The sequence below is a fragment of the Branchiostoma floridae genome, chromosome 13, assembly GCF_000003815.2.
Source record: "Branchiostoma floridae strain S238N-H82 chromosome 13, Bfl_VNyyK, whole genome shotgun sequence".
NCBI classification, from domain to species: Eukaryota; Metazoa; Chordata; class Leptocardii; order Amphioxiformes; family Branchiostomatidae; genus Branchiostoma; species Branchiostoma floridae.
The window spans coordinates 7,034,673-7,060,321 of NC_049991.1; the positions used below are offsets into that span (position 1 = coordinate 7,034,673).

The window sequence follows — 25,649 nt, forward strand, 5'->3', positions numbered from 1 at the left end:
AAGATATAGTACCTTATTTAATCCTTTTGACAACCGTTCAAAAGGAAATCTAAGAGAGAACCACTTCCTCATTTTCCAATGGCAGCCTTTGCTAAAAACAGCTACACGTTTCATTATAGTACTACCAGTTGTTTTAAGTTTCACAGGCCGGACCGTTCGCACGGAGATATATGCGTCCATGTAGTTTATGTGGCATGCTTTCAAACAGCCTTCAACACGTCCCCTATCCATGACAGATGGCTCTAAACTATGCACTGTTGACGTGAAGTTTAGACATGGTAGTGTGCTGAAGGTGTCAATCATGTGGTCGGGACCGGCTTATCGGAGAGGTCATTCGCCGCCGTATAAAAAACAACCGGCTTAGAACAGTACGGGCCATTCCGTCCGCTGGTACCATTACGTCAAGGTGGGCGCGAACAGGTGCGACGTTTCGTCGTCAGTTGACGTTTGAACGTCAAATCCAGGTATGTCGGTCTTTTATGCAACTTAAAAAAAATCATTTGATTTTGCGAATAGATATTCCTGTATTACAGTACGGGAAAGTATAGATTATCTACTGAGCATTATAACTCATAGCTTAGTTTGTGTTGTGGATACATGTAATAGTGCCCATAACGCAAACATTGTATGTAACACATGTACAGTTTATACAAATTTACTATCGTAGCATATTTTGGACCACCTTGAAATATTGTGTCCATTTACCGAAGATTGGCAATCTACCTGTATTACAATTACATTAAAACACAATTAATGCCTGCAGTTCTTTGCTAGCAGCTTGACCACTTGTTTAGTCTTATAACACAGCAGAAAATTGCTGCAGGGAATTTGTCTTTTTTTGTGATGCTTCAATAAATGACGAAGTTCCTCGTTTCATATTGAAGCATATTTTAACCCAGTTTCGAGCTTGCTTTTATTATTGAAGTATCATTCAAGTCAAACGTACTGCATTTTACACTATCAACGTTTAAGATTACAACAGTCCCTAACAAGTTTCGCCCTCCTTGGATTCAGACGCTAGACTGAGAATTCTATCCCCGTAGTTTGTCTGCCTTGCGCGTGTTAACACGAGAGTATTGGGCGGGATTTCCGATAAATGACAAGTGTCGATCCGGTAGGTCCAGAGATAAAGTTGCCCCGTGCAGCCCCGTGCGCCCGTCGCAACCCATGCGGTCCTGCAAGCGAGTACAACCGCTAGGTGGCCTTTCAACCCACTATGTGACCACGAAACTATATCGCTGCCACGCTCCACCAATACCATTCAGGAAACACTTTTCTACATAAAGGAACATGATAACAATCAAAACCTTTACATATAAAAAATTATTAACGGGAAAGAAGAACTCTTAGTGTAGTGTATGGTAAGGTAAACCCGTTACCGCACGAACGGGGCGCTACACATACACGGCCGCCCGCCGGGGTTTGTTTGCCCGCCGTTGTTGACACCCGCGCACGTACGGGGTTCTAAAGGTCGTCCCCGAAGCGCTAAGCCTTTTGTTAGCGAGTAAACGGCTGCCCGCAAATAAGAACTGCCCGCAAGCCATGTTGTTCCTCTCTCTCTCTCTACAGCCGAGGTACTACCGGTGAGATCGTCGTGAGATCTGCCTGTCTTTTCTACAGCTTTCGATGGTCATCTGTTGCCGCAGCTTGCATTGCATTCACCCGATCTTCACCAATACACACCACGTGCAGAGTCCACTTGAAGGGTGAGTACTTGAATCCAAATCATGCATGAAACATGTCAACATGCATATCTGTTTTCCTTTTGATATGATTTATTGTACACATAGAACTCCATGCCGTCTAGCTGTGAACAACATATTCTTAGTTCACTCGAATTCCAAAAACCTTAAAAGATAATTCACTACAGATATAGGTTTTCAGATAACGGGCATGACGACTGCACATATATTTTTGAACAATTCATCTTCATGTTTTTCATAATCATAGCGAACATTTATTATTCTTTTGGCTGTTATTACTGAATTGAAAGTTTACCATATTCTGAACCAAACTACAAATGTGAAAAAAAGGTAGTAAACAAAATGGTCTATATGTTTGCGTTTAACACTTGGAAGACCATACAACTGTCACTTGTATCTATTCAATGACGATCACTCAAGCTGTAAAGCTTGTTAAGTCCTTTGATTAATAGAAATTAAGACGTTTTAGAGTTTTATATGGCCATGTAGGTGGTACTTCGTGGTGGTGGTGGTACTTAAAAACACTGGGACTTTGAACACCACAAAACGGCACACTAACAGGGACTTCGTTGTTAAAGATGTTTATATAGTAATTACAACACCTGTGTACGATGACCCGTCCTAGACCACAGAGGATACCCTTTAGGTACCTCTGTGTACTGATTGACATCTGTCAGTAGTATATGATTTCTATAAGGTTGCATACAGCAGGTGACTTAACAGTAAATTGATGAAAGAAGACTATAAATTGTATACGTGTGTTTGTGGTGACACAGTCACTCTTCGCATTTTATATCGTATCTAATATTGTACATTGTTATTTTCTCCACCTAATGCCATTGAGTATGTTATGCTACAAAGTAGAACCTTACTAAAAACATTAGGGGTCATTTGGTTTGAGTGTTGCAGTTCCCTACCCTCCCCGACGTTGCCTTCGACCGTTGAGTGCCGAGATACGGTCCAGCCCCGCGTTTCCAACCACCACGCGTTGTGCTAGCTAAAAGCCATGATGGCGGTCCTGTATACGTAACACCCACACATAAAGCACTGTTGTAGGTGGCGTAACACTTCCATACTTACCAGTCACCAAAACTTCTACCCTGACCCTTAGTTGCCCTGTAAAAGTTTTCACCCTACGCCAAAGCATCTGTCTTAAAACATCTCCACGACCTGCCTAGTTACCGTTAAGTAGCGTACCCACCCTTGCATACATTTTAATTGAATTGATAACACGACATCAGTTGGTGAGCGACAGGTACGCCTAAATATAGGAAGTGCAGTAGAAGTCCCCTTGATAAGGGCAGAATTGTTTTCCTGCTTGACTAAGTGGAGTAGGGAGATAGAACACAGATACAAAAGTGTACACTCGCCTGTTGGCGACCAACTTTGGCGCATTCCATACCAACTTGTCACTCATCTTGCCATACACTGAATATGTGCAAATATTAGTCCGGAGCGATCAGTCATTTCAAGTGGAAGCTTATCGTAGAAGGTTTTGATACTGATCTTGCAAAAGTTGCCCGTTTCTTGACTATCGTAGGGTTGGACGTCTCAAGTTGGCAAGTTTGGGAAAATAAGTCCACTAAGAGACGACTGTCCAATCAACCTGTTTGTATATAAAAATGTATACATTTCAACCCAAGAAAATCCACATTGATACCGCGAATGCACTTAATGTTGTAAACAGTAGATATTGAATGGTTCCCCGATGACTTGTTGTATACATGTGTATGATACGAGTACCATTGTTTTAAAACTTATGAAAATAATTTACGATGGTTCAGACGAAGCAAACCTATTTTGGTATGCAAGATGGTTCGGCTTATCAACAATTTCTGATTTGCGTATTTTTTATCTGAAACAGCACATATATACGAATAGCGGAGATGAAATTCCAGCTGCATTGACATTGATACAATGACTTGCATGGTAGCTGAAAATATACAGTTCAAATTCAGTTTGGTATTAAGGTAGAAAGAAAAAAAACGAAACAGAAATTTTGAAGTGGTGTATGTCACAAATGTGAATGCACATGGTGTAGGCATCCTTTTGGAAAATTTTGGGTCGTTTGGTTTCAGTACCGGGGTATAAAAACCAAACATACATCCAAAAATGCCATAAAAGTGATTCAGGGCAGAAAATGAGATGCCTCCTTGTCCATAGTTCTTTAGGAGTATGCATTTTTGACAATTTTTTACCCTCCAGTTTTCACCCCTGCTGCTGGACTAAGCCTACAATTGTTTATAAAAGGTCTGTAACACATGGTTATCACTAAGATACTTCCTACACAGGTTGCTATAGTCATAAGATACCGTGTCTATTGTTCTTCATCGCGACACAATTGATCAGACGATGCAGGTCATTGGATGTTACTAAGGATGGTTGTGGTCTAAAAGCACACCCTTTGTCCTATCATCAACAGTGTTAGATCTCTGATAAATTGCTAAAACATCTACCGCGACCATTATCTTAATGTAGTTTCCAAAACACTGCATAAATCATATTTCAAACCTAAAGACTTGCCCTCATAAAGGCTACGACTTCACTTATCAAAACCAATTGTACTTGCCATTTTTATATTTTTGAGATATACAGAATACAGAAAATGAAGCAATGTGCAAAATTTAAAACCTAAACGTGTCAATTACCATTGCAAATAAATTGTACATTGTTTTATTACACATGGCCTACGTTTTTCCAACTGCATATTGCCACAATGGTTGTCTATTTGCTGAATAGGCCATCTGAAGGTCCAAAACTCCTTTCTTTTCTCAAACCACCCGAACAACAAACGCATACATGTTACCAGTCAAAGAGTGTTACCTTTACACCATTTAATTGACCGCAAGCGTTAACACACTGTACCAAGCTTCCGGACTCGGACAATGGCTGACCGCTCGTTGACCCCTATGTCCTTTAGATGACCATCCCCCGTGCAATACAGCAGAGGCTGTCTTTTCTTTTCTTCACTCCGAAAATTATTAACGACTAATAACCACAAATATGTGCCACGGAGTTCATAAAAAGTTCAGACGACATGTCGTCGTGTTATTTTTAGACACAATGCAATGGATATATCGGAAATTGTATCTATAATGATTGATTAGACAAGTGTATATTTGCGGACTTGCCAAGAAGTTCAAAAGAGCTTCGGACAATGTCGAAAGAAGTTTTTTTTTTCATTATCCTCAATGTCCCACTTTCTTGGACTCTCTGTTGTTGGTTGGACTACTTTTCTGTTTTAGAATAAAACTTTAAAATGGTTCCATATCTATAATCGGGAATTCAACTGTTTTTTAAGTACAATCCCAAAAAGACAATCCCAAGTTATTTACTTTAGGTATAAACGAAAATAACATAAAAAGTATTATTTGACTAATATGTTTTGCCTGGTTAACATATACCAAAGGGTATTCGGTGTAAACAATACAACATCAGCTTATGAAGACCATAGTTCTTGTAAGAATAATTCAAAAGATGATGAAATCTACTTATTATCCCTACCTATATGGCTTCTGTCCATCACCGATTTTGAATTATAACCATTCTTACATTTTTTTTTCGAAAGGTATACCATTCTCAAGTATCCATGAGATTAGAGAAAAAGGAAACGTGCAAATTTGATGACCATGCTTTAGGACCCAAGAATTGACAGGCGAAAATTGCAACGACGCAAAATAAATGATTCGCCTTATCTGTTATCAACAACGCAATAAATATTACCCCATCATTCTCTTCTGATCAACACCTGTTTTTACCTGTCACCTCTTTGACACACCTGAAGTGGGGTCATAAATTTTTCAAAAGTGTCCAAATATATCTATAATGATTATCTAGTCCACGTGTGGACGCCTGGCACTGAGGCCATGCTAATTTGATTATATGGATGAAACCTCCTGGTCTCTCCAAAACTAATGCAAGCGTGTAAGCAAAAAGAACAAAAAAGTTTGGTGAAAAGTTGCTTTCAGTATGTAACGTATGTGGTGTGGAACGCTAAACAAATCACTAAACGCACAGAACATGGTTTATACCAAACAATGATTTTTAACATTTTGTTCTGTCATGTTATCTTCTTGGATTTTATGGATTTTTCGGCATAGCTTTTCCGATGTACATGGCAACATTGCAAAAAAGAACTTTACAAAAAAGCCTTTCGGGACATTGGTATCTGTTTTTCTATATTTGTTTACGGCATATATTTTGCAGTTTCTTTGTGAGATTTACAAAATTTCTAATGGTCGCCTACTTTTTTCCTTTTTTTTAAACTGGTGAAAATTGACAGGCGCGTGGATGTCATTCATACAATTAACTAAGAGTGGCCCGACCGCTCCTTGCGGTAACGGACCTGTGAACCAACCCAGGTTGTCAAACAACTTTTTGTTTACCTCGTGTTTACCCGTCGACTGCTCTGGAAACAATGGCATCAAATAAACCGTCACCTAATGTAACGCCATAGACATTATGATGCTCATTGCTTTTTAACAGGATGTGAATAATGTGTATTCCCTTTGATTGAAAGAGTGGGGTCAAGACCCGATCGCTATCGACGTTACCGATGACTTCATCGCTTTGTTGACCAATCACACTTCAGTATTATAATTTGTTTTTCTTTACCCCCCTGGGATCAACATCCCGACCCCATAAAAGATCAGCGTTGTGTTAGTTGGACTAATCCATGGTTCATGTAGACGTAGTAGGTGTAGATTGCATTGTAATCAGGGCTTGTGGCGAAACAACGGCTTTAACGTTTTGCAAGGTACTCAAATGATTATTTGAAATGCCGAGTTTGCTACTTTGCAAAACCTTTCTTTACGTATTATTTCAACACTTTTTGTTGTTATACCATTCTAGTCTAAAGGCTAATACATTGCACCTGATAATATTAACTATGGTATTGTATTTTTGTCTACACAAGTATATTTTATCGTCAGATTTCGCTCGTAATGCGTCTGGGAATTTCGTCCCCACTCACCAATAATATCGCCGGATTTTGGATGCGTATTTTCTCTATCTCTGCTTGCTAATATGTTGTAGTTATATGGATATCATAATTGGTGTAACCTTATGGTTTTAGAAGAATATGTCTTGTCTTTTTTATACAGTTCCCAAGCTCTAGGTGAGAAGAATTGAGTAGTAAAGACAGTGTAACACCCCCGCACCCACCGGACACATATGGCCGTGTGCTTGTTACAGCCTCTTGGTTACTCTACCCAGGTGAGTCATAACGTTATTATCTTTACTTATCACATCCTGTATTGTAAACTATGTGGGAGGTAAATTATGGGAGAAAGCTGGAATTGCATATTCTAGATAATGCCTTGCTTGTTGTCTTATGTGCACGAACTATAACCATATAGAAAGACGACAGCCGTAGGCATAGAGGTGTATTAGATTATATATATCTATATTTTTACGCTAAACTAAACTGCTAGCTACGGTGTATGTTTCAGTATACATGCTGAAAAATTTAATGTAGTTTTGTCAAACGTATGCATGTACATTATATAATGCCTGTTTTTCAATCTCTCTTTTTGGTGTGACGTTTTTGTGTATCTTCTAAATGTAAGTTTGGAATTCTACGTTTGGCTGCAAAACGACTTTGCTAACAGAACAAAAGTTGGGATATGATAGAAACAATTCTAGTCGTGTTAACGTTGTAGTTTTTGATACACATTTTGTGTTGTCTTAATTCCATTTGCCCGTTTGCAAATTGTTGAAGTTTTTGCAGCATCTTTTTTATCTTTTACTTATTTTACACAAGCTCCATGTAGCATTAGAATGTGGTAGCGTTCTACAATATTTGAGGTACCGTATGTCTTATTGCTTGCGTAATGTATGACACTGTCCATAGGTTTTGTTGTCGTATATAGGATAATTCTGGATCCAATTTACTCAAAGGATATTATAAGCAGGCAATTTATCGATAGCTAGTGTATATTAGCTCAAAGGTTTACCTGTATTGGTAGAAGTTACAATTAAGCAAAGGTGAACTGTTATTTCGAACACGAAAATGGACTTGAATTTTCAACTGCCCAACTCCAGTCTTTATCTGACATTTTTGTCTACTCTTGAAAAAGACTGAAGTTTGGCATTCTGAAATTTTTGTACTTTTTGTGTTGGTGTCACAGTTCATCTTCGGACATAGTATACATATGGCTAAATGTGATATTGCTACCGGGTGGTAGACATTTCCAAATGTTCTCGCTATCGCTAAACACACCGTGCGTGATCCAACAGCAAACGCACGACTCCAGCTGCGCCTTTCTGTCCACAGCTAAAATTGTTTGCGACCCATTTAACCCATGTTGTGACAACTGGGGGCTTATGTTTGGCCGGTTTAGCAAGCAACCGCCGAAATTTGGGGCTATTTTTCCCCTTCTGGGTAGCAACAAATTGACACGTTGGCCTAACTTTGCATAAACAGGATGGGAGGGGGATGCCTAGAAATGTACTTTACTTTCGTTGCTGTGTACAACACGATGGGAACAACACTTGTAGCTTTTAAGATGGGCCGGATAAATCGGAGGTTTGGACACTTCCTATGGACCGGCCTCTTGTACATATAAACTCGTACAAAGAGAGATATCGTCCAAACTCGAGCACACAGAATGAGTAGAGGCGAACACAGGTCAAGTAAATAAACGTTGCGACCCTCTGTTCACAAAATACCGTATTTACGTTTTCTTTATGAAAGAATTGTTGAAACCTCCTCTCCAAACGTTTGTCATAAAGATTTTTGTATCTGTTAACTCTAGGTAAGTTTCTGGGTGGTTTGAGTGGGTTTCAGCAGGTGTCAGTTTCAAGTGATCATTGGTGACCCCGAGTTGACCCCGTGTTGGGGGTACTGGTAAAAATTAATGGCAGAATTAAACCACAGTCACAGACGGTGGTCGCCTTTTGATTATTTTAGGGTTATAAATGAATACAATTAGAAGCTTTAATGTCATGATCTTCAACGGGAAATTATCCGCTCGATTCTGCCATGGAAAATATGTAATCATCGCGTCATAGAATTTTTGAAGTTTTTTTCTCGGGTCTGCTGTCTTGTGCTCCATTTTTATTAAAACGGCGTTCTCACCGCGCTCTCTCTGCAACCTAAAATTTGACAGATCGCTCAACAAATTGTATAGAAAAGAAACGAATCATTTTACACTCTGTGTGTTTCGTTGTCTTCTCAGTCCCACTTTTACATGCTGTTTGATATCCCCAGTGTGAAAGCAAAGGTTACACATATCCTATATAGGTCGCAGTGAGAGCGCGTCGCTATCGCCTTCTAGTGGAAAGGGGGCCTAAGTCATAATAAGCAATAGACTAGTCCATGCAATGGTTATCCTTAATAACTGTATAGCTACATATCTTTGTTCAATTCAAACATTTAGCCATTTCTTATAGTGTCGTTTAAAGTGGTACGTAGCATTGCATTCGAATGCTGATTCCGGGCTACTTTTTGCAGCGTATTGTTGTCTTGTTGTGAACATTAAAGACACTATAGTGGCATTAGAGCGCTTCATATTTAGATTTTTAAGGATTGAAAATTTGATACAGATATCTGCAAATGGCAAAAAAAAAACATGCAACAAAAACCATACCGTCGTCGTTGTTTATCATTGGGATAGTAGAGTATGTAAAACCCAGTATCTGTATGATAAAGTTATTATCCCTGTAATCTCAATTGTCTTACTGCCTTTGTTGTGTAATAAGATTACCGAACGATCAACAACCGTGTAAAATAGCGGCGAATAAATTTGTCCACCAACTTGTCGAACAAGCCCCCACGCTTGCTAACATAAACTAATTAAGAAAAGTGGGGATAAATCGGATTTAACACCTCTTATCAATAATAAGATGTAGAATCTGTGATAAATGGTAGTCTATTATACAAATTATTAACTGGATTAAGTCAAACCTAGTGAGGGATGAGTGGATATATCAGGATGTTTTGAGAAACGAAAACTTTATTGTTTTGACACGAGGTCAGGTGTTACAATCACCAATCATACTTGCACAAAGCTTGCAGTTTTAGAAGTTTCCACATATCCAAGCCAAAAACGAATGTGGTTTACCAAGTAAATACGTTTGCGAAGCAGCTACACATCTTACACGTATGCAGTGTCCCAAGCAATACCGTAAGGCTCGGAGAATTCGGATGTTACTTGGGCTGTGTTGTCCTCCTAATCGTGCTAGACGACCGCAGCTTGAGAACTCAGCTCCCCAACAGCAGACCTACCGTAAGGTATCCCGATAGAATAAACAGGTACAGTACACAGTTAATACAGCCCATTTCCACTGTCGGCTGCGAACGCGCTGCGACCGTTGAGTTTTCAAAGATTCCTCAGTGACTGCATGATCATTCAACGAATTTCAAAAATAAAGAAGAATCTCTAAACGTTTTGTTCTGTTTAAATCATCCCTTTCCACCTTGCATCATATTACATTCATGAAATAATTCTTACACACATCTACTAGTATTCTTATATACGGTCGCACAGGAGTCGTCGTCCAGTGGCAAAGGGGTCTTAGACAGTGGCATTAAGGGTCAGTTACATTTGGAAGCATTTCGTCCGAAGAATGAGATTTTAAAGGACAAAACTGAAATTTACGGTTGACATGGTGTTATCATTTGAAAACTGAGAATTGAGCGTCCTTTTCTGAATTTACACCAAAGAAAATCACGATGCATTTTCATCGCCGTCATCTTAGTACAATGCATTGTTATTACGTCATACTGTCGCACGATGGGCCGTTGTCTTATGAAAATAGAGGTCATATAATAGAAAAATAGTGAATTTCTAATATTTTTTTACCTTTTTGAAATTACAATAATCGTTTATTGCATTTGGATGTATTAAAATTATTACATACATGCCAGTTCGTGTGTAAGTATCATAAACTGTGATTTTATTTTAAAAGTACATTTCTTGTTTTCTCATAATCAGATTTTACATTTTGCATTTTTGATGAATATGAGTATTGTGCAAAGTATTTTCGTAGATTTTAAAACAAATGCGCTGTCTAAGCGATTTTCGAACAAGTTGTCTTTCGCTCTGGCTATATCAGTCAAAGAGACCGTACGGTTTTTGCCCATTTGTATGTATGTATGATATGTTCCCAAGTCGTTTGAAGCTACCAACACTATTCCCATCTAACAATGCTGTACTATGAAAGTATATCTTGAGATTTCTCGGGTATAAGAGAACTTTGGCCCGTGGTATTAGTCAGCGATGTTAGTTGTGTATTCTTCGGCCCACGGTCCTAGCAACGGAGCGCACTTTGTCCATCGACCGGCGTGGGGCGAGGTAGGCCGCCTAACGCAAAGTAAAGATGCGGTCACTTTTGTCGCACGATTATTCTATTTTTTTGTCGTAAAATTTTGAATGTGATTCTGGGTAAATTGATCGTGGACGAGGATTCGCTAAAGATGAAATGTGCACGACCAATTCACGATTGTTTCTAGAATTTTCTCGGTTCGTTGTCGTTAGCTCGTCGTTTGACAAACGTGACCGGGTCTTGCACGTGTGAACATTAGGTCAAAAATAGATAGGCGTAGAAAGAATCAATGTTGTATCCAAGTGGCATGTAAATATATGTAAACTATTTTATCAACTGTTTGTTCTATTCATGTCAATGATGAAAAAATATTACCCGATTGTTGTCAGCAGACTATGTATTCTCAGCAGTGATCATAATGTCTATGAAAAGTTTTTGTTGTATTTTTTTAACAAATCATAAAACGTTTGCGCCCTCCCTTTTGTCTACCCAAAAAATAACTATCATTACTTTGATGGGCTGGTTTATATGACATTATACGGAACAAATGCCACTGCCTTTAGAAATTTAGCATTTCAATCATTGCATGGTGTCTCCTTAGGCACCCTTTCCACTAGATGGCGATCGCGCTGCGCTCTAACTGCGACCAAAATAGGATATATGTAACCTTTGCTTTTGTTGATGGATATTTCAAATTTTAGGTCGCAGAGAGAGCGCGGCAAAAAGCCGGCCTAGTGGAAAGGGGGTATAACCAATACTACATACTCCCATGCACGGTGATGCACCTTAATCCACATTTTTGTGGTTTGACGAACTGTCATCTGAACATTCAACATGCATCCTCTTGAAATGTAGCCATCACCAAGAAATATTGGAGGACCCTTTTGATGTCAAGCCTTTTTTGTGATTTTTTCATTTAGATTTTACAAAAATCATACATTCAAAGCTTTTGACTGGCACAAATGCAACCGTGTTTTTTTTATTCAAATGAACCGCAAAACAAGGCTGTAAGATTAAATGTTTTGCGTCATTGTACTGAATTTTTATTTTACTTTTCAGTTAAAAATTTAGGTTTTACCTACCATGAAAGCAATGACCTGAAAATCTCTCTTCACAACAAATTAATTCAAAGGAAAGAATCTTTCAGTGTGTAACTTTTTCCTAAGAGGTGAGTTATGGAATAAGAAAGAATGATTTGCTTCCGAGGAAGTGGCTAAACGTCTTCTCTGAAAAGGTTCTGCGAAGTTCTGCGGAGAAGTTGCCGTGGAAATAGCGAGAGGGTAACGCCTAACTTGCCATGTTGCGCCTTTTACAAGAGGGATGTAAGAGGGCAAACACTGTCAGCCTCCCATCGTAAACGATTTGGTAGTACTACGCTGTTGAGACAGGTTAGGGAGCTCTAGGTGTTGACAGATAGGTAGTGACAGATGTACGTGCAGTGTCGTGCAGTGCTTAAGCAGACGCCCCCCGCCCGACGTCCACCTGTTCAGGACGGTCACTCGCCCCTCTTATCATAGCTAATCCCAAGTGGCACTATTCTTGCTTATATTGGCTACTGTTGCAGTGTCTTATACTCAAATCTAGAATGGTAAAAATGGGATTTGCGGGTCGAGATCTAAAACAAATAGCCACCTTCATTTTACTACTCAATATGAAATCACGGTGCAAGGGTAGTCTTTCCCTGTATCCACAGCCTGTACAATTCTCATTCGCTAACAAATACGGCCCGTAGTTGCATGTACCAATTGAATGTAAAATTTAGGTCCTTGAATCCATGTTCTTAAGCATGTTCTTTTTTCAATGAGGAAAGCATTGTGGTAAGAGCACAATAACACATTTTGAGCTTCATATATTTTACATATGACTAACAAATCACTAATTTCATATTAAGGTGTTATTTTTCATACCATACGAAACCGTTTCTATGAAAAACTTTTCATCAAAAGTTGGAACGTCTCAATAGCGAAGCTATAGACGTAACGCGTCGCTATTGGGTTGCATAGTCTCACTTCTTATGAAAATCTAAATAAAGGGCACACTAAACATTTACGGAATGGCTTGGTCATAAGGAAGACAGCAATGCAGCGTATGCACACTCCCAATTTGAAATATAATGCGCAAAAGGGTTGAAATGGTTCTTGACTCAACTACTGCTATGTACTTACTGTAAAGTCAACTCATGCGGCCATCCAACTTAGGTATAAATCTGTGGGATTTAGTCCATGAACGGTTAGTGTCGGTAATCTTCAATGTTCTCAGCGACTAGAGTAGAGAAACGCTTCAGGTTCTCTTGAAACATTGCTTAGTTGCATGCTGTCTAAATTTATGCGACGTTCTAAATGTACTTTCGACAAACGTTACTATGTATATCATTATATCTTGTATTATATATTGTTCCTTCATTTACGGGAAGAATGTATTTTTTTCGCTGACTGTAAGTAAGCAAACCCGTTTTTAGCTTTCACCATAAGTAGCAACATTAACAGTTCGCAACTCGCTATTGTGTTTCAACATCACCATCCGGCCCGGACATGGCTTCTCTTTTCAGCTCTTCCTACCTCTTTCCGAGTGTCCGGAAAGTAGCTTTCAAAAATAGCCACGATATCCTCGTTAAGAAGCCATTTGTATCAGCGAAGCCGACGTTTTTGCGATGATCGGGCCAATTTCGGGAGGGAGTAAACCACATTTAACGACTAGCTAAACATGGGTCCAGTGTATTGAATGGGGATTATGGTCCAGTGGGCAAACGTACTATACTAGCGCCCCCTGTTGTAAAGTACGGGGACTTTTTTCTTTGGAAAACATCAGATGGCTTCTATTGTGGCGATTATTTAACTACTCGTGCAATCCCTTAATATAACATTCTTTATTTTACAAAAAATTTTATTTGCACGAAATATAAGAAAAAATGTTTAGATTTCTGTATCATTGAAAGAGGCTTTATTCCGAAGCGTACATATACGTTCATTTTTAAGGGTACATGTATATTCGCATTCAAGTATTGCAAATTTTTATTACAGCATGTATCCATGATTTTATTACAGCATGTATGGTATTTATGCATATTTCTGCCATGCGTATATAGACACAACTCTACAACCGATAATGACTTTTTATACTTCTTTGGATAGTAATATTGGCATTCCTGCTTGACCTGTTATGAGAGTGCTTGACTCAACTATTACATATGTTTTTAATTTTTATGTTTCCATAGTAAAAGGTATTACATTCACGCGTGTTATATATTGTATCTGGCCACATTTGAACTTTTAAGTTTCAAAACCGACGTATGCCACATTTATTTGGTCCGTTTGCGTTTGGTTACCACATTCTGGAGCGTTTGTCGTATAGTGTCTCATAAGAAAGCCTTAAGCTGACAATGCTTTATCATTGAATGCCTGATACAAGCCGATAGGAAATAATTCTTAAGAAATATCAAAAAGGCATCGATTTTGAACACAAATTATGAAAAATGCAGCTATTTTAAACAAACAAGATTTGACGTTACTCTCAACACTTAGGGAGAAAATTATGAGATACCAATTACTCGATATTTATTCTGCTTTCCACATTTCTCATTTAGGCCGGTGTCGTAGGAATGTAATTTGGAAAAGGCATTTGTTTGGCAAAAAGTTTAAAAGTATATGACATGGTGGCAAAGGGAAAACGAGAGATTATGACATTGTCACTGATTTATGAAATAAAAGGGAAAATATGCCTCGCATTTTTGTTGTATGCGTTGGTTCTGGTTTGAGAATTTAGTGCTAGAGTTATCGTTCTGAATTTTCTGTTGAAAAAGCAAGATAAGTTTTTACATTGTTCACCTTTTGAAGTAGAGTTTCATATAACATTATATCCAAATTAATGTCTAATCATGGGTGAACCCACCGACAATTATTGTTATTCGATATGAATCCATATTCGACATTATTTGTAATCTTTATTACTGGTATTAAATGTTTAATTTCTCGTCCCTAGAATTGCATGCTTATCAATTGTGAAGGATAATTTCATATTTTATATGTACAGACATATATTAGATGTATATTGAAATTCAAAATATTGTGATAAAAAGATTTTAAATTTTTTCAAAAATCGTAAAAAAGACAATTTTGTCGGATTCGTTGTAAAGCTTCTTCAAATTTTAGGGCATTTCTGCTATGTACTCTGTTGTATTTAGCATCAATTAACGCGTGCAATTACGGGTTGTAATATCCCTTTTATCGTATTTTATTCCAAGGATTTTTCGAAAGAAATGGATTAACCAACAATTGCAAGAAAAGGAAAATGATAGCAAACTTTGCCATAGTATATGGGAGATTGAATTAACAAGCTAGCATATAGCTAAACTTTTGTATATTCAATAGTGCTATACCTTGAATGATTATAGATGTTTCATGAAAAAGTTTTTAACATTAAAATTTCAACCCAATTCACTGGGTCAGCCATTCTAATTATAGGGAATCAGGCCGCATGCGCGTGTTTGACAGTGGCCAATATTTTGAATGGCTGGCATCGGTTGCAGGGCAATTATTTGATTAATTGTGTGACAGGTCGCCTGTGATAGATTGATTATATTAACCACTGCCTTACACGCACGTTTTCTGTTTGACAACAGCATGAGAATATGGCTACCGGTAGTGCGGTGAAGGCGGGGTCGGGCACCAAGGACGACCTCACCCGTAGGCGTTTCTCGGACGCCCCGATGCACGATGTCACCGAGTCCGAGGAAGAAGAGGAAGAAATCGAGGACGATGAGATCGACAACGTCTCGAACTACACCGGGGAGGACGTCGAGTCTCCTCGGAGTGAAGTCCTCGCGGAGCCCGCCCACGACATGACCAAACAGCTGCTCGACTTCGCGGAATCCGTCAACAACGACATCCAGAAATATTTCGGCAGGAAAAAGAACGATCCGGACTCGTGCGACATTTACGAGGATCGCTTCACTTCGGGAAAGTCCGGTCGGGAACTCTACTACGCCGATCTGTTACGAATCGCTCAGAACGGCGACTCGGCAGACACCGGACACTCGACGAAGAACTCACAGCAGTCGCGCAAAGACGGCAGCGACGGTCTCTACAAAAAGGGCGGCACGCTCGGCCCCTTGCAAGACCTCTTCGAATTCGGTCTCAAGAAACACATCGTAGAAAACAAACTCATCAAATCCAGCAAGAAGCTGAAGCGTCTCAAGCTAGATACGCGTCTTGAAGACATCGTGCCAATGCAGAAGAGAAAGTTGCCGGATTCTTTCTTCAAGGAGCCATATGCGAGAGTTTCGGATGGGCGTGTGACCCTTGTCAACTCGAGCACACCAGACTTTAGTGATCTGTTAGCCACTTGGACCGAGGTTGGTGGAAGTGAGGTAAGCGGGGAGGGGGAGGCCTCGTCCCCGGAAGATGTGAGCATGGACACCGAGAACTCTCCCATCGAACGCCTAGCATAACGGTAGTGATTGTCATAGTTTTAACTTTTGGTCATCGTCTCAGAATAGTTATGTGTTACTACGTACAGACTTAGGCAAGCGTAAAGGATAATAAATATACAAATGCTTGAAACTTTTTTTTTACTATTTCAAACTGGTAGTTATACTTGGTCAACGTTTCAGAGTGTGGAATTCATACGTTTATGAATGGAATCTGCATATAGGTATTTTCTATGTTGTCAGATCAATGACAGTTCCTAGCAGATGCAATTAAATGTTGCGGACAGCCCCCAATTAATGTTGATGATAAAAAAAGTTGTCTGCTCTATAGCAAATCCTGGGCGCCTTCTATTGATCATAATGCTGTAATTATTTCATACACATATTGTTCAGTATATAAAATATACACAGAAGACAAGTAACTTATCATGAACTCCACGTAACTGTAAAACTCAGGTTGTGTTTTGAGTAGTTTGCCATTCCTAAAATTCACAACATTCTTACTGTAGCTATGCCTTTCAAACATGATGTTCATATTCAATTATGGCACAGAGATTCAGATATCATTTCAACATTTAGCTGTTTATTAAGCGTAACATTCTGTTACTTTTACTACTTGTAATCTGAAATGCCAAAGCATTTTGCGTGCTCAGTTGTAACTGTTTTGTGGTCAAACAATCTTAAGTATAAAACAAATGAAATTGTGTCAACGGACAGTAATGTGTCTGCTCAAAATGTACTGTTAAGGTGAATCGTAGGTGAGTTGCAATGTCAGAAAGACATATGTTATCGTGTGCAATTTTCATCCGGCCTTCCATGTCTTAACCATAGCTCGTTGTGTAGCATATATAGTGGTGCGGTTTGTGTCTTTTGGTTTCTTCAATGCTTACAAACTGAAGTTTAGTCTTTTTTTGTTCTTCTTCCTCGTTTGATGTTTATTTCATTGTGAAAAAAAGTTGCTTAAGACATTTTGTACGGGCATTGTTTTGAAGCAAAGTAAAGATGAAAATAAATTACGTTGAGGCTTACAGCTGTGCTTTTTATAGGTTTGTGCGGTGCTCTTTGGTACGTATCTACAAAGTAAAGGTCTAATATTGCTTTGGCATACATGTTTTACATGTTTCTCTTTGTAAATGAGGTATCACAGAGCTACACGAAGCGATGTCAAGTTTTGAAGTAATATTTCTCCAATAAATTTGTAGCAATGACATATTTGCCAATGACTAAGTGCGAAAGGTAATAAGTTAATTTCCCAGTTTGGCTTTCATCTGCGACCTTTTTATGAAAAATTCTCATGTTGTCAACGTGGATAATTAGAATTGTCATCAACAACAGACTATGGAATTGCGTCGAATTAAGCACTGAGGGTGGGTAAATATTGCAGTCGCCAGGGGTTTTACGCAAAATTTGACAGATCCCTCAACGAATATCATAGATTTAAAACAAATTTTTCGATGTGTTTTGTTGTCTGTTAAATCACATCACAATTATATTACATCGTCGTGCATTATATTCCAATTATGAAATCAATGATCATACAAATCAAATTTTGTTCACTTGACGCTTGCACGTCCATCGCCTTCTAGTGGAGAAGGGGCCTAACCGCAATGGCGTGTTTTGAATATTCAAATTAGCATAGAGCGAATGCACTCGCTGCCACCAGTGTTATGCCTGAAATGTAAAGACACATACATTCATATACAATGGTGGTAAAAGAGGTCGCATCAGACCATCTTTTCCTTCCCGTAATTCTATTAAAACGCCACAGGAAATCATAAATCTAAAAAGAAATCTATGTATGGTTGGTTGTTCGAAGTGCCAGTGCCGTATATTGCATGGTGAACAGTAATGTATATGCACGCAAGGATGATACGTTTCGGCATTCATTCAATGGTATGGAATTGGAAAAAAGGTAGCAATTTGTAGTTGATAGCACATATACCATGGACAGATATTGGCATTGTTTTCAAGCGTACACGTTTCTTAAAAGAAGCAAAAATATTTGAGATAAATTATGTCAATCTTCAAGTTGTTTCAACTGAATACGCTGACTGAATGCATTGCTTGCATTGAATTACAATGGAAGAAAACATGCCCTAGATATCGGCTAATATTCATTTTTCTCTTTTCTTAAAGTCATTGTTTTAAAACGTCAATTTTCTTGAAACAAATATTTACCAATCAAATTGCTATACTACTATAATATATGTAGTGGCGTCGAATGTGCGAGTGGCCAGGCAAAAGGGTACAAGCTCAAGAGGTCATTGATTCGATTCCTGGCTAAACGGTGTGCCATTAGGAAAGGCACTTAACACGATTTTCCCCGCTTCACCCAGGTGTAAAATTAATACCTGGGTATCTGTCTTCGGTTGAAATCGTATACAATGGTGGTAGAAGGTGAAGGATGGGCTCCACCTTCATACCCCGTGCCTTGGACGCAGCCGTCAAGAACCCACTGTCCCTGCGGCTAGGGAACTACCTTTATCTTGTTTTCGTGATTATATAGAACAAGTTACAATACTTTACACACAAGTGTGCGTGGGGAAGGACAACATCAATCCAACCGCTCACACTTACACGACATCAGAAAAGACGCTGGAGCCGCATGTTCCCCGTATAGGAACTTTATTCGAACCAGTACACAACATGACTATGCACATGTTGTACTATGCTCATACGAGCTCATAACACTGAGGAAGACACATGGCGAAACATGTTTGTTGTGTAAAGTTCCTATACGGGAAACGTGTGGCTCCAGCGTCTTTTCTGAAGATGTGGCGTAAGTGTGAACGGTTGGCATGAGGTTGTCCTTCCCATATACTCTACTAAAACTTCACACTCAAAGAACGTTTTCCAACATATAACTTCGCGAAACCGTCTTTGACAAAATGCCAGCCTGACCTATGACCGTGTTACATTCAGTAGTGGGAACGCCTAAAACCCTCACTGATCCCACCGGCTCTCACCGTCTGCCCCGGTGGTAAATGAGTCCCTATCATGCGGACCAGGATGTGTGGTCCCCCGCCGAGCACAACTGGCAGCTCCGATGATTTACGACCGTTCATAAGCCATGGATTATGACGAACTACCGAGAACAGGATTTACGCACGGCTAGTAAATCAAAGCCCGGCCGGTCGGATTGACAAGTATTGTATATTGCGTGCGGTCACATCAAATGCCGGCTGTGTATATAGATAAGAGACGATGGAAGGATTGAAAAAAACAAATTTCTCTCCCGTGTACATTATTGATATCATAAGCTTCTTGTCAATGCCTCATCTATCGTTAATTATAAGCCAACACTTGCCATCTACCACTCTAGGTGACTTTTGATGTTTAATATGGCATTATGAGGCAAAATTACGTTTTTGTAGTATACAGTGGTCTTCGTCGGACTCCATTGGCCGCTTGAGAAAATAGTATAAACGAGCCAAATAGACTGAACGATATTAGTTATACGGCCATTAGGATAATATTGGCATTTCGTTCATTTGGCCAATTTTCTACAATTTCTCCAGCGACGTTTGGAGACTAGAGTATATTAGTGTGAGTCTGTTAGATTCAAATGGGAAAATATCTCAAAGTTTGCTAAAAGGCACCAACGAAAAGCACTAAAGTTTTATCAATACAACTTTTTAGAACATTATTCGCTGCAATGTCTTGTTGTCATTGAGTGGCAGCGTTTTGGGTTCATTTTTTAATTCTTGAATTAAATTCCAGTGACATAAACATTTGTTCCTGTGTTTTCCCTCGCCACATAAAGGATTTTCATTTGCAAGGATAAATGCTGTTTGCAAACAGAAGTTTTAATTTTTGTATCTTTTTTGCCCTGGGCATATTATGGTCTTCTTCGCAGGAAAAAAACCGTGTATATACAACGGGTATGCACATGCTGGGCGACCTCGACTAACATACATAGACCAGCTTGCTCGTGATGTGGGGTTGCGGGTTGAGGACTTAGAGAACGCTATTGGGGACAGAGACGTTTGGAAGGACAGAGTGGACCTGATCCGGGCAAGCAGCCCGCGACGATGATGATATACAACTGGTAGAATCTTGCGCACTGAAAATCTTAGAAATTTGCCAAAAGATGAGAGATACTTTATTAAAGAATTAGGTTAGACCGGTATTTAAAGATTTCTCGCGGTTGTAACAATCGGTAACTATATGGCTAGCCAACTCAACTGGACAATTTTCAGTTTTCAGAGCAACTTACAACCCACATATCCGATGTACATTTTATTTAGTTCATTGACCATTTACCACGGCATTTGAGTCATATTTCATTTCTAAAGTCGTTTATCGCGTTCTTGATGTTCTAATGTGGTATCTCACTGCACTTGGAGCACCGGTGTGGCACTGCGGGGTTCGTCAACTGAGGCACTGATGTGTTATTTTTGCCTTTTTAAAAACAATTTTAGATATTCCGTAATACTTAAAAGTATGACTTTGTAGACGAACACCACACTACCGCACCGGTGCCCCAGGTACGTGCAGTGAGATACCGCCTTCAGGTTCACCAATGTTCGATGTTTCAGCCCCTTCAGCAGAAACGGGAACAGGAGACTGTTTCGTGAGCACTTCCGTTTGCGTCAAATCACCTCCTTCTCACATCGTCTCCCTGGTGACCAACCAGATGTTTGTACTTTTTCAAGAGGAGCAACTTCCGAAGTGTGGAACAAGGTTACATGATAAATGGTAGGATGATAAAGACCGTGAAGCCGATGTTGTTACAACTATGTATACAGTTAGTTTAATGCCCCAGCAGATCTTCTGGTGGCAAATTCGTTATGCATGTAGGTCAAGGTAGCATACATGGCCTACTATTTTGCTACCATGGATTTTAGTTTTTTTTTTGTTGAACTTTATAAACATTATTACAGATCGCAAAGCATCAGAAGCAGGAGAAGGAAACAATATGTTTTACGCCTTGGATTATCATAGTTTGCTACAGATTTTTAAACATACCACAAAAGACAATGATGAGGCAAGAAATTATGCCATATCGGCCCACACTTTTACACTGACCTATCTGCCAATAGTATGACACTGACTGAGCTATGTGGCAGACGGTCTTGTGGTAAGGATTGTTGACTTATTTAGTAAATGTTCTGGGTTCAAATCCCTCAAGTAGATCTCAGAGTTGTGCCCTTGGGGAAAACACTTTACACGCCTATTCCTTTACTTCACTCAGGTGAGTAGATCAAACCTTAAGCTTACAGTCAAGTGTCTGGGTTGACATCTTCACCTGCTTTGTCAATCAACTTCTACTTCGGAATCCACAGACTATTTATGGTATCGAAAGTTCGTTGTTCTCCAACAAAACTAATTATAGTTTTCTTAGGGCTGACAGTTGATTACTTCCGTGCAATGGCCAAGTGTGCAGAATGTCCCATTTGTTTTCGGTTTCTTGTGACTTCCATCCCCAGTCGAGTCATACCAAAGGTTTAGAAAAAGAATACATACCGCTTTCTTTTCTTAGCAATCAGCATTTGAGAACTAGTATAGTGATTGAGAACAAACCACAATCACTGGACTATCCCCTGCTAAAGTAAATGCACACGGTTTTGTGTGTGTATGTGTGTGTGTCTAAGGAGGGCGGAGGGAGGAAACGCCCATTGAACAATTTTTGACTGATATCAAGAATTGAAAAGCATTTTCTCAGACTTCCTTACACGTCCAAGTAACAGATCACCCTATAACTATGTCCAGTCTTCTTATCAAAATCAGCCAAGAGGTCGAATCAGGATGTCACACAAAAATCATAAAGAATTCCTTATACCTGTTCTTGTTGCTTTAAAATTAGTGTCTGACAGTCATGATAAATCTTTTACTAATAAGACATCCGTGATATGCATATCCATTCTCCACAGGACGCATCTGACGACAGAACAAGTAGTAAGCTATGCGTCGTCTCATCATATCACCGGACTCCCGCACATAATCAACACCTAGCATGTTTCCCTTAGTCAATCAAAACGAGCTTAATGTTCCCGTACGGACCGTAGCATGGCTCCGTCGCCCAAGAAGCCGGCCTTCCCCGTCCACCGGTCCCAAGGACGTACCCTGTTTGCTAAGGCCCCCTTTCCACTAGACGGCGATCACTCTGCGCTCTCTCTGCGATCTACACTTTGACATATCGCTCAACAAATTGTATAGAAAAGAAACGAATCTTTTTACGCTTTGTGTGTTTTGTTGTCTTCTCGGTCAAACTTTTACGTTTTGCATGATATACAGTATAGTATGAAAGAGGATGTTACACATAAGGCCTCCTTTCCACTAGACGGCGATCGCGCTGTGCTCTCACTGCGACCCAAATAGAACACGTGTAACCCTTGATTTCAACTGAACGGACAACAAAACACATTCAAATAGTGTAAATAAAAAGTTCGCTTCTTTTCTATGTAGTTCGTTGAGCGATCTGTAAAATTTTAGTCGCAGAGAGAGTGCCGCGAGAGTGCCGTCCTTGTGGAAATGGGGTATAAAGCCTTCTATCTACTAGACGGCGAGTTCAGAGCAAACATACAGTTGCCAAAACTGTATTTGTATAACCATTTGTTTCACACTTGAAATATGATGAAATCTGTCAAAGTATCATCCCTAAGACAAGAAAAAACACAAAATGTAACATAGTTCGTTTTTTGTATGAAATTTATTCTTCCATCTATCAAATGTTAGGTCACTCAGAAGTCGTAGCATGGTCGCAGCCTCGTCTGAAAATGGGGTGAAATTACGTTGTCTTTTATTAATGTCCTTATAATTATAGCAATCCATTACAAGATAGCGACGTGATAAGTTTATCTCGAACTTTGGCCCCTCCGTGAATGCCTACTGGTCCTCCCATTCATTATACTATTATCACTACATCTTCCACCAGAAGGATCAAAGGCATTCTTTAAAGTGGTAGCTGTGATAAATTCTTTTATTCAATTGTGACTTGTCAATTGGGACCATTCCGAGTTGCGGGGAAACTCAGTAATATTGTTGTCTAAGCTATTTCATTTGTCGAAGAATGACAAATGTCGTCTTTTCAGTGTGTTCTGTATTGTATACGAGCGAAAAATAGCTATCGTCAAAAATCAAATTGTAACATTTATAAAACTCGATGAGAATATTTTGCACATTTCATATGATGTGTAAATGTAAGCAAGTCTAACAGGTATTTTTTTACATTTATTACTAATGTGAAAATTATAGCTTCCAATTTTTTACTGATTCAGAATCTGTTATTTTTCACTCACTGATCTATTCATTCATTCACCTACTCATTTATTCACAAATTACTCATTGTTACTTCCATTCATTCACTCACTCACTCACTCACTCACTCACTCACTCACTCACTCACTCACTCACTCACTCACTCACTCACTCACTCACTCACTCAATTTATTCTTTTCATATAAAGCTTAAAAGGTCCCTACGTTCTTCCCTCACTATGTATGACTGTTTCTGCGGTATATTTATCCATAAAGTCCACATGAGGCCAAATATTTACTGTTTGTTACCCACTACTCATATCCGGATTGAAGTGGGTACATTAAATCATAGCGATAAATTATCATGTGTAAATTTACGGAAAAAAACCCATAGCGCTGTTTTAAACAACAGAATAATATGTAAAATGCTGGTTTTGAGTAGTATACCTCCTATATTTCATATCTTTGCTCTAGAAAAGAATGTGCAATTTCATGTTTCTCATTTTTAGTCATTGTCACTCACTCACTCACTCACCCACTCAACACTCCCTCACTCACATTCATTCACACTGTAATAAAAGAATGCAATAGCAAAATCAATGAATACATTGTGACTAATACACCGAGGTTATCAACTCAATTCAAGAAAAGCAATACAAATGCAAATGAACTCAAAACGCTGCATCTGAGCATCTGAATAAATAATCATAGAGTATCTTATATCTTTGAAATAGAAATATCAGTATACCCTCTCAGTTGATATATTTCAAAAGCGAAGTAAAAATCATTTATGTATGTATGAGAAACTTTAATGCCTTCTGTTGACACTCCAGCAGGGATAGATTGTATGCATTTGTTTCAATCTTTAACGTAAGTCAAGTCACTATGATGATAATAAAGACGTCAATAGATATCCTTGGGGGATCATCCAACATTACCTGAACAAAATACAAGACTATATCGAAAACAAAGGCGACTGAAGACCAAACACCTCAGAGACAAGTATGGTCTTCACAAGCACGAAGATTCTTCATCAATCTTTTAAAAGCGATGTCAGTAACAATATATCATGTGCTCTATCTTTGTCTTCTGTAGCGTATCTTAATCTGTATTGTCTGTAGACAATGGCGCCAAGCGTGAGCCTCTTATCGTCGTCACGTTAAGGCACCATTGTGTGCGGGTTTGGGCCTTGGAAGCCCAAGTGGTCCAAACACACTTCTTTGTAGAGCCCAGTTTATCGGAAAGGACGTAAACGCTTCCTGATAAACTATAAACAACGCCGAAAGGACATCAAACGCGAGCTGGCCTGCGGTTGGTTAAAGCTACCGATTTAAATGGCACGACGGTTATAACGAATGCCTTTTTGAAATCTACGAAGGGCGGGTATAAAGTTCAGTGGTTGAAAGCTGCAGGTGTCATACGATTTCTACATTAATTAACATTAATACAGGTACTTCAAGAAGATAAGATGATCGCCGTGTGTTTCTAGGATGCTAATGACTCTTTCGGAGGGAGCCTATATCCCTCTATACACAAGGAAATACAGGTCGCCCCATCCAATGAAGTGTCCGACTCCATTAAAACCCAATATTCCCGCCTCCACTAAAATTGCAAAAATAACCAAAGGCGTCCATATTGCTATCAAAATGCACTGTGACTCTTTGTTTCTCGTCTGGCCAATTATATTGGCACACAGTCCCGCAATCGCGGAGACCGGTAATTTATCGGGCTGGGTAAACTTCTCCTCCCTTGTGGCCGGTCCGAAAAACAATGTCCCCCCGCCGGGAGTTCCGGGGTTGCATGGTACACCTGAAATGGTAGAACACCTGAGGACCCCTCGGGCGTCTTTTTAATGAAGTCTGTTAAAAATTGACCTTCCAAAATCAACCTCGGAAATGCTTAGGTCGTGCGGACGGCAAAGTTTTGCTACATTCTGTCCAATTTGCTAACAGTAAGCAGCCGCGGAAAGGCAAACCCTTCAAACACTAAGCAAAGTTTCAATAAGACTCTTGTTGTTCTTCGCTAAGCAAACTTTACTACCCAAATTTCGGCCAC

The 25,649-nt window shown here is 39.3% G+C and overlaps 1 protein-coding gene across 4 annotated transcripts; it reads left to right on the forward strand.

The window, feature by feature from the left end:
• The first annotated feature begins 145 nt into the window (after positions 1 to 145).
• LOC118429470 (protein PERCC1-like) lies at positions 146 to 17,423 on the forward strand. Of its 4 annotated transcripts, none has more exons than XM_035839955.1 (4): positions 146 to 464; positions 1,570 to 1,706; positions 6,806 to 6,917; positions 15,589 to 17,423. In XM_035839955.1, exons 3-4 carry the CDS (start codon positions 6,876 to 6,878, stop codon positions 16,414 to 16,416), a joined length of 870 nt encoding a protein of 289 aa, XP_035695848.1. In that variant the 5' UTR covers positions 146 to 464; positions 1,570 to 1,706; positions 6,806 to 6,875; the 3' UTR covers positions 16,417 to 17,423. The 4 variants fall into 4 exon arrangements, with proteins under 4 accessions (XP_035695848.1, XP_035695850.1, XP_035695851.1 ...); XM_035839957.1 differs by having other exon boundaries at positions 1,621 to 1,706; XM_035839958.1 differs by lacking the exon at positions 146 to 464 and having other exon boundaries at positions 958 to 1,706.
• The last annotated feature ends 8,226 nt before the right edge of the window (positions 17,424 to 25,649 follow it).